Genomic DNA, 10,884 nt, shown 5'->3' on the forward strand with positions numbered 1-10,884 from the left:
TAGCATAGACTATCACATTTCCATTCTCACAACTAGTGAAAGGATCCTAACCAGCTATTATGGACCATGTAAGCACGTCCAAGGATTACCATTTGTATACAGCCAACTTCGTGTTCATCTACTGAAATAACAACCGTATAGTTATTTTTTTCACATAAATTTTCAGTCTATTATTGGCAGCAAGACTATGGCATTTCTCTTGATGGAATGGGAAACGTATTCCGGTATGTCGGCCATGGATCCTGATTCACCTACAATAGATCGTGCCATTGCACTTCAAAAGGTTAAATTCTTATTAAGTATTCGTGAATTTAATTGTTCTATCTAGTTCTAAGTATTGCATTCCTTCTAGATTTACTTAGATTTCTGGCTAGCCCTTGAAGATAAGGTGTCCTAGTCCCTTTAGGTATATATGACTTACTGTGTTACAATATTTCAGATGATTCACTTCATCACGATGGCCTTTGGAGGTGATAGCTACCTAAAATTTATGGGTAATGAGGTAATATCTAGTGATGTGTAAAAACTTGTTATCGACTAATCTATTTCATGATTCTTTAAAAGTTGTTTTGTGAGTACAAGCATTTTCTGCAACTGATGTAAACAAGATAGAGATATTTTTCAAGTCCTTATTATCCTTGGCTAAAAAAGTCGTCATTCTGATGGTAATGTTTCACAAATAAGGAAAGCTTCTAGAACAAAATTAGCAGTATATATCAAATAATTGACGTTATCCTATAACATTTATATTTCTTTTCTGATGCGCAATTACGTGCAGTTTACTTTCAGTTTGGTCACCTATAATGGACTGAGTTGGTCTCAAATGTCCCTTCTAACACAGCTAATCATTTTGTCAACGTGGAAAATCAGCTGGGCTCAAATGTCCTTTCAAAATTGCCAATACAATGATCAAATATTTTTATCTTTTTTGGTGGTGGAACAATGGTCAAATCTTGCCTGTGTTTACCAACTATTTTCTTGGTTCTTACATGTTACTAATATGTAGTACATGCATTACCGATGCATAAATTGGCACTGTATTTTCCAAAATTTATTTGAAGGCTGCATTATTTTGTTGACTGAAGTTATTTTTTCAATACTTTTTATATTATGGCTGGCTTTTCTGCAAACAACATTTTATTGATTTGTCACCTAATATATAAATTTGAACAGTACATGAATGCATTTGATCAAGCAGTGGACACGCCCAGCGATAAATGTTCATTCCTATCATCATCAAATCAGACTGCCAGCCACATGAATGAGGAAGAAAAGGTACTTAACTATACAATCTTCAGTCAAGGCACTTGTTTGAATCATTTGTTTCACTCTTATACTCTTTAGAACGCGCCATCATGATCTAGTACTCTTTAGAATAGAACCACTAACTTGCTTATGCGTTTAATGTGACTGAGAAAGGTGAAACCGTATCCATTTCATATGAATACTTGTTGTCTCAAAATGGCCTATGCATTTAATACAAGTTTCATGGTTATTCAGTTTGAACGTGTAGATTTGCTGTCCGTCTTCAGTTCTTATCATATAGTAGAACTTATGCAAGAAAATGATTATGCACTGCTCATTGTTCCTTTTCTCCTTTTGTTTTTGTTAAAGTTTTACTCTCTTTCCTTTTGTGTTTCCCTTTTTTCGGGTTTGGGGGCACCTCTGGATTACTAGGATATGTTTCTAACATGTCAATTCTTAATCATTGATGATCTGGTTCCTGCGTACCTAGGTATCTGTAATTCTAGTACATAGAAGAACTCTGTGTGATAATATCTGCTTTTGTCAAAGGACCATGTCTTTATTCCATCATATGGTCTTGCATGGTCTACCGACATTGATAAAATACACAACACATACAGTTCCGCCTTTACATAAGTCTCTCTCTCAGGAAGTGTTCAAACATAATCGTTTCACAAAGTTTTATTCTCCATATATATTGCTGCAACCAGTCTTGTCGATTGCCCAATGCTACGTATAGTCTGGATGACCTCGGCGAAGAGCCGGTTGCAGCAAGGAGCCATTGCCCGCCTCAACAGCAGCCCTATCTCCTCAGGAGGCAGTGGGCACCTACCTTGCCTCCTTCCTTTCTTTCCGTTGCTTTAACTCTCACTATGTAGCTAAATAATAAAGACATCTTACGAAAGAAGAATCAGTAGATGTTTAAAGGATGAGGTACCAGTTTGTCGCTCATTTGTGCCTTGAGCATGCAGCCACACTTCGCAAGCTGTAAAGTGGCAACCACTTTGCACTACAAACAGCATCACCCACATGAACAAAAAGTAAAATAAAAAGAAGTAAGCAGTTGTAGGAAAAAGTACATTTTCATACTTTTTGCTGCACAAGCTAGTGGCTCACAATAATCATCTTCGAAGTAGCAAACGGTCAGATACATACGGCTCTCCTGGACCGTCAACATGGCACAACACCCCCTTCCCGATCATCTCTCCTCGGGGCCAGCTGTCGGCTATGGTGTTGTCTTGCATGAAAGACATATAAACAAGCCAACAAAACATTTTAGCGCTTTCTGTTTTTGCGTGCAATCACATGCATGTAGATGACTGCATTTTTTTTTGTGGTTTTTAGTTTCTACTCCCTCCGTTCGGAATTACTTGTCTTAGATTTGTCTAGATACGGATGTATCTAGCATTAAAATGAGTCTAGATACATCTGTATCTAGACAAATCCAAGACAAGTAATTCGGAACGGAGGGAGTACAAGCCAAAGACTATAGATTATGCTGGAAAACACGAGAACAGAATTTTAGCCCCCAAGTTCCAGTAAGCTCTTTAGTTTTAGAAATATTCAAAAACAAATAAATTTTGAAGTTAAAAGATCCAAAGAATTTCTACTAGAATGCACTGCAAGCCGCCTTCTAGATATTATGAAAAACAAATCAAATGCAGCCTGCACAAAAACAACAAACACGATGATCTAAAATAGCAAACAATGAAGATGATATTTAAATTTAAAATTTTAGATCATCACACTTTGGTTCTTCCTTGAAGCTCGCAGATAAACACTTCTCCCGGCCTCTAAATTTTGCTCATCCATCCATAGTGTATTCTCATATTTACACATCAAAGCTATTATGGCACATGTACATATTTATTTTTTGTGTTTCTTTTGAAAATAAAGAAACCACTCGAGCTCCGCTGCCAAAACAACTGCCTAGAGAACCAACATAAAAACATTCGACCTATACCTCGACGATGTTTTCATCATTCCCTCATTTTATTTGGTTGTCTTGTTCCCAAATGAAAAAGAAAACAATCACTAGCGTTTTCATATTCTTCATTTTTCTTCTTCTCCTTCGACTTATTTTTTCTATTGTCGTTCGCAAGGCTCGGGTTTGTCAACTTGCAAACTAATCTTGTCTTGTTCATCATAACTTCTCTCTACCAGTTGTTGGTTGCATTAAATTACTACAAGAAAGATTCATGATTAGACTGATCTAGACGTGATGTATGTGTTGGAAAACGTAGCATGCAATTTCAAAAAAATCCTACGCTCACGCAAGATTTATCTAGGAGATGCATAGCAATGAGAGGGGGAGAGTGTGTCCATGTACCCTCGTAGACCAAAAGCAGAAGCATTTGTTAACGCGGTTCATGTAGTCAAACTTCTTCTCGTTCCGACCGATCAAGCACCGAACGTACTGCACCTCCGAGTTCTACACACGTTCAGCTCGATGACGTCCCTCGAACTCTTGATCCAGCAAAGTGTCGAGGGAGAGTTGCGCCAACACGACGGCGTGATGACGGTGATGGTGAAGTGATCCATGCAGGGCTTCAACTAAGCACTACCTGAATATGACCGGAGGCGTAAACTGGGGAGGGGGGCGCCGCACACGGCTAGGAATCAATATTGTGTGTTCTAGGCGCCTCCCCCCCCCCTTCATATATATAGGTGGGAGGGAGAGGGGGCAGCCAAGGGGGAGGAAGGAGGAGGTGGGAGAGAAGGAAGGGAGAGGGCCGAATCCCTCCCCTTCCTTTCTCTCTTCTCCTCTTTCCATCTCCCCCCCTCTATTTCGGCGTACATGGGGCGCACCAGCACCTTAGGGGCTGGTCTGTCCCACTCTTGGCTCATTAGGCCCATGTAGTTGCCGGGGGATGCCCGGAACCCCTTCTGGTGACCCGAACAACATTCGGTCACCAAATCACATAACTCATCCGTTCAGCTCGATAATCACAACACTCGGTACCCCCGGAACACTTCCCGTGTCTGAATATTATCGTCCTATATATCAATATTTACCTCTCGACCATTTTGAGACTCTTCGTCATGTCCATGATCTCATCTGGGACTCCGAACAACATTCGGTCACCAAATCACATAACTCATATAATACAAAATCGTCATCGGACGTTAAGCGTGTGAACCCTATGGGTTCGAGAACTATGTAGACATGATCGGGACACCTCTCTAGTCAATAACCAATAGCGGTATCTGGATGCTTATATTGGCTCCCACATATTCTATGATCTTTATCGGTCGAACCGTTATGACAACATACGTTATTCCCTTTGTCATCGGTATGTTACTTGCCGGAGATTTGATCGTTGGTATCTTCATACCTAGTTCAATCTCGTTACCGGCAAGTCTCTTTACTCATTTCATAATGCATCATCTTGCAACTAACTCAGTAATCACTTTGCTTGCAAGGCTTCTTATGATGTGCATTACCGAGAGGGCCCAGAGATACCTCTCCGATACTCAGAGTGACAAATCCTAATCTCTATCTATGCCAATCCAACAAACACCTTCGAAGACACTTGTAGAGCATCTTTATAATCACCGAGCTACGTTGTGACGTTTGATAGCACACAAGGCATTCCTTCGGTATCCGGGAGTTAAATAATCTCATAGTCGGAGGAATATGTATTTGACATGAAGAAAGCAATAGCAATAAAACTAAACGATCATTATGCTAAGCTAATGGATGGGCCTTGTCCACCACATCATTCTCCTAATGATGTGATCTCGTTCACCAAATGACAACACATGCCCATGGCTAGGAAACTTAACCATCTTTGATTAATGAGCTAGTCAAGTAGAGGCATACTAGGGACGAGGTGTTTTGTCTATGTATCCACACATGTATCAAGTTTCCGGTTAATACAATTCTAGCATGAATAATAGACATTTATCATGATATAAGGAAATATAAAATAACAACTTTATTATTGCTTCTAGGGCATATTTCCTTCAGTCTCCCACTTGCACTAGAGTCAATAATCTAGTTCACATCGCCATGTGATTTAACACCAATAGTTCACATCTCTATGTGATTAACACCCATAGTTCACATCGCCATGTGACAAACACCCAAAGGGTTTACTAGAGTCAATAATCTAGTTCACATCGCTATGTGATTAACACCCAAAGAGTACTAAGGTGTGATCATATTTTGCTTGTGAGAGAAGTTTAGTCAACGGTTCTGCCACATTCAGAGCCCTATGTATTTTGCAATTTTTCTATGTCTACAATGCTCTGCATGGAGCTACTCTAGCTAATTGCTCCCACTTTCAATATGTATCCAGATTGAGACTCAGAGTCATCCGGATCGGTGTAAAAAGTTTGCATCGACGTAATTCTTTACGACAAACTCTTTATCACCTCCATAACCGAGAAATATTTCCTTCCTCTTAGGTAACTAAGGATAACTTTGACCGTTGTCCAGTGATCCACTCCTGGATCACTATCGTACCCCCTTGCCAAACTCATGATAAGGTACACAATAGGTCTGGTACACAGCATAGCATACTTTATAGAACCTATGGCTGAGGCATAGGGAATGATTTTCATTCTCTTTCTATTTTTTATTGTGGTCGGGTTTAGAGTCTTACTCAACTTTGCACCTTGCAACACAGGCAAGAACTCCTTCTTTGACTGTTCCATTTTGAACCACTTCAAAATCTTGTCAAGGATCTACTCATTGAAAAATCTTATCAAGCGTCTTGATCTATCTCTATAGATCTTGATGCCTAACATGTAAGCAGCTGCACCGAGGTCTTTCTTTGAAAAACTCCTTTCAAACTCTCCTTTATGCTTTCCAGAAAATTCTACATCATTTGTGAACAACAATATGTCATTCACATATACTTATCAGAAAGGTTGTAGTGCTCCCACTCACTTTCTTGTAGATACAGACTTCACCGCCAGTCTGTATAAAACTATATGCTTTGATCAGCTCATCAAAGCGTATATTCCAACTTCGAGATGCTTGCACCAGTCCATAGATGGATCGCTGGAGCTTGCACATTAATTAGCACCTTTAGGATTGACAAAACCTTCTGGTTGCATCATATATAACTCTTTTTTAATAAATCCATTAAGGAATGCAGTTTTGATATCCATTTGCCAGATTTCATAAAATGCGGTAATTGCTAACATGATTCGGACAGACTTAAGCATCGATACGAGTGAGAAAATCTCATCGTAGTCAACTCCTTGAACTTGTCGAAAATCTTTTGCGACAAGTTGAGCCTTATAGACAGTAACATTACCATCAGCGTCAGTCTTCTTCTCGAAGATCCATTTATTCTCTATGGGTCGCCGATCATCGGGAAAATCCACCAAAGTCCACACTTTGTTCTCATACATGAATCGTATTTCAGATTTCATGGCCTCAAGCCATTTATCGGAATCTGGGCTCATCATAGCTTCTTCATAGTTCGTAGGTTCATCATGGTCAAGTAACATGACTTCCAGAATAGGATTGTCATACCACTCTGGTGTGGATTATGCTCTGGTTGACCTACGAGGTTCAGTAGTAACTTGATCTGAAGGCTCATGATCATCATCATTAGCTTCCTCTCTAGTTGGTGTAGGTATCACGGGAACAGATTTCTCGGATGAGCTACTTTCCAATTTGAGAAAAGGTACAATTACCTCATCAAGTTCTACTTTCCTCCCACTCACTTCTTTTGAGAGAAAGTCCTTCTCTAGAAAGGTTCCATTCTTGGCAACAAAGATCTTGCCTTCCGATCTGTGGTAGAAGGTGTACCCAATTGTTTCCTTAGGGTATCCTATGAAGACGCACATCTCCGATTTGGGTTCGAGCTTATCAGGATGAAGCCTTTTGACATAAGCATCGCATCCCCAAACTTTAATAAATGATAGCTTAGGTCTATTGCCAAACCACAGTTCATATGGTCTCAACAGATTTTGACGGTGCGCTATTTAACATGAATGCAGCTGTCTCTAATGCATAACCCCAAACCGATAGTGGTAAATCGGTAAGAGACATCATAGATCGCACCATATCTAATAAAGTACGGTTACGACGTTCGGACACACCATTACGTTATGGTGTTCCAGATGGCATGAGTTGTGAAACAATTCCACATTGTTTAAATGAAGGCCAAACTCGTAACTCAAATATCTGCCTGCGCAATTAGATCGTAGAAACTTTATTCTTGTTACAATGATTCTTCCACTACAGGAATCCAGTATTTTGCCGTCTGCCACGGCGGACGGCAAAGGCATGGACGGCGGACGGCAAAGAGCTTTGCCGTCAGCGGTGGACGGCAAAGAGGGACGGCAAAGATAGGGTCAGCAAATAGATGTTTCAGATTTGTGTTTCATTAAGTAGACATACCCATATCTACTCAAATCATCTGTGAAGGTCAGAAAATAACGATACCCACCGCGAGCCACAATACTCATCAGACCGCATACATCGGTATGTATTATTTTCAGTAAGTCATTGGCTCGCTCCATTGTTCCGGAGAACAGAGTTTTAGTCATCTTGCCCATGAGGCATGGTTCGCAAGTATCAAATGATTCATAATCAAGTGATTCCAAAAGCCCATCATCATGGAGTTTCTTCATGCGCTTTTACACCAATATGACCTAAACGGCACTGCCACAAGTATGTCGCACTATCATTATCAACTTTGCATCTTTTGGCATCAATATTATGAATATGTGTATCACTACGACCGAGATTCAATAAACCATTAACATTGGGTGTATGACCATAGAAGGTTTTATTCATGTAAACAGAATAACAATTATTCTCTGTCTTAAATGAATAACTGTATCGCAATAAACATGATCCAATCATATGCATGCTTAATGCAAACACCAAATAACATTTATTTAAGGTTCAACACTAATCAACCTTGGAATTAATTCCAACACACATCGTCACCTCGCCCTTAACTAGTCTTTATTTATTCTGCAACTCCTGTTTCGAGTTACTAATCTTAGCAACTGAACCGGTATCAAATACCCAGGGGTTACTACGAACACTAGTAAGGTACACATCAATAACCTATATATCAAATATACCTTTGTTCACTTTGCCATCCTTCTTAGCCGCCAAATATTTGGGGCAGTTCTGCTTCTAGTGACCATTTCCTTTCAGTAGAAGCACTCAGTTTCAGGCTTGGGTCCAGCTTTGGGCTTTTTCACGGGAGTGGCAACTTGCTTGCCATTCTTCTTGAAGTTCCCTTTCTTTCCCTTTGCCCTTTTCTTGAAACTAGTGGTCTTGTCAATCATCAACACTTGATGCTCTTTCTTGATTTCTACCTTCGTTGATTTCAGCATCACGAAGAGCTCGGGAATCGTTTTCATCATCCCTTGCATATTATAGTTCATCACAAAGTTCTAGTAACTTGGTGATAGTGACTAGAGAACTTTTTCAATCACTATCTTATCTGGAAGATTAACTCCCACTTGATTCAAGCGATTGTAGTACTCAGATATTCTGAGCACATGCTCACTGGTTGAGCTATTCTCCTCCATCTTGTAGGTGAAGTACTTGTCAAAGGTCCCATACCTCTCGACACAGGCATGAGCCTGAAATACCAATTTCTGCTCTTGGAACATCTCATATGCTCCGTGGTGTTCAAAAACGTTTTTGAAGTCCCGGTTCTAAGCTGTAAAGCATGACGCACTAAACTATCAAGTAGTAATCATATCGAGCTTGCCAAATGTTCATAACGTCTGTTTCTGCTCCTACAATAGGTTTGTCACCTAGCGGTGCATCAAGGACATAATTCTTCTGTGCAACAATGAGGATAATCCTCAGATCACGGACCCAGTCCGCATCATTGCTACTATCATCTTTCAACTTATTTTTCTCTAGGAATATATAAAAAATAAACAGGGGACTACATCACGAGCTATTGATCTACAACATAATTTGCAAATGCTACCAGGACTAAGTTCATGATAAATTAAGTTCAAATAATCAAATTACTTAATAACTCCCACTTGGATAGACATCCCTCAAGTCATCTAAATGATATGTGATCCAAATCAACTAAACCATGTCCAATCATCACATGAGATGGAGTAGTCATCAATGGTGAACATCTCTATGTTGATTATATCCACTATATGATTCACGTTTGAACTTTCGGTATCCAGTGTTCCGAGGCCATGTCTGTACATGCTAGGCTCGTCAAGTTTAACCCGAGTATTCCGCATGTGCAAAACTGGCTTGCACCCGTTGTATGTGAATGTAGAGCCTATCACACCCGATCATCACGTGGTGTCTCAGCACGAAGAACTTTCGCAACGGTGCATACTCGAGGAGAACACTTATACCTTGAAATTTAGTTAAGGGATCATCTTATAATGCTACCACCGTACTAAGCAAAATAAGATGCATAAAGATAAAAATCACATGCAATCAAAATATGTGACATGATATGGCCATCATCATCTTGTGCTTTTGATCTCCATCTCCAAAGCAACGCCATGATCTCCATCGTCACCGGCTCGACACCTTGATCTCCATCGTAGTGTCGTGGTCGTCTCGCCAACGATTGCTTCTACAACTATCACTACCGCTTAGTGATAAAATAAAGCAATTACATGGCATTTGCAATTCATACAATAAAGCGACAACCATATGGCTCCTGCCAGTTGCCGATAACTTCTACAAAACATGATCATCTCATACAGCAACGTATATCACATCATGTCTTGACCATATCACATCACAACATGCCCTGCAAAAACAAGTTAGACGTCCTCTACTTTGTTGTTGCAAGCTTTACATGGCTGCTACGGGCTTCTAGAAAGAACCGTTCTTACCTACGGCACAAAACCACAATGGTGATTTATCAAGTTTGTTGTTTTAACCTTCAATAAGGACCGGTCGCAATCAAATTCAATTTAACTAAAGTTGGAGAAACACACACCCGCCAGCCACCTTTATGCAAAACTAGTTGCATGTCTGTCGGTGGAACCGGTCTCATGAACATGGTCATGTAAGGTTGGTCCGGGCCACTTCATCCAACAATACCGCCAAATCAAAATAAGATATTGGTGGTAAGCAGTATGACGATCACCTCCCACAACTCTTTGTGTTCTACTCGTGCATATCATCTATGCATAAACCTGGCTCTGATACCACATTGGAAAACGTAGCATGCAATTTCAAAAAAATTCCTACACTAACGCAAGATCTATCTAGGAGATGCATAGCAACGAGAGGGGGAGAGTGTATCCACGTACCCTCGTAGACCTAAAGCGGGAGCGTTTGTTAACATGGTTGATGTAGTCAAACTTCTTCTCGTTCCGACCGATCAAGCACCAAACGTACAGCACCTCCGAGTTCTACACATGTTCAGCTCGATGACGTCCCTCGAACTCTTGATCCAATAAACTGTCGAGGGAGAGATGCATCAGCACGATGACGTGGTGACGATGATGGTGAAGTCATCCATGCAGAGCTTCGCCTAAGCACTACGTGAATATGATCAGAGGCGTAAACTGTGGAGGGGGGCGCCGCACACGGCTAGGAATCAATATTGTGTGTTCTAGGCGCCTCCCCCTTCATATATATAGGTGGGAGGGAGAGGAGGCAGCCAAGGGGGCGCCCAAGTAGGAGGAATCTTACTTGGAGCCCTAATCCTATTC

The 10,884-nt window shown here is 40.5% G+C and overlaps 1 protein-coding gene across 1 annotated transcript in view; it reads left to right on the forward strand.

Annotated features, from left to right (window-relative positions):
* LOC119340538 (1,4-alpha-glucan-branching enzyme, chloroplastic/amyloplastic-like) overlaps window positions 1-10,884 on the forward strand; it is a 28,776-nt gene that overhangs the window by 2,639 nt on the left and 15,253 nt on the right. The window contains exons 5-7 of the mRNA XM_037612461.1: window positions 167-283; window positions 440-502; window positions 1,174-1,275. Of these exons, the coding sequence (XP_037468358.1) occupies window positions 167-283; window positions 440-502; window positions 1,174-1,275 (282 nt within the window). The remainder of the gene's footprint in view (window positions 1-166; window positions 284-439; window positions 503-1,173; window positions 1,276-10,884) is intronic.

The sequence above is a fragment of the Triticum dicoccoides genome, chromosome 7B, assembly GCF_002162155.2.
Source record: "Triticum dicoccoides isolate Atlit2015 ecotype Zavitan chromosome 7B, WEW_v2.0, whole genome shotgun sequence".
NCBI lineage: Eukaryota > Viridiplantae > Streptophyta > Magnoliopsida > Poales > Poaceae > Triticum > Triticum dicoccoides.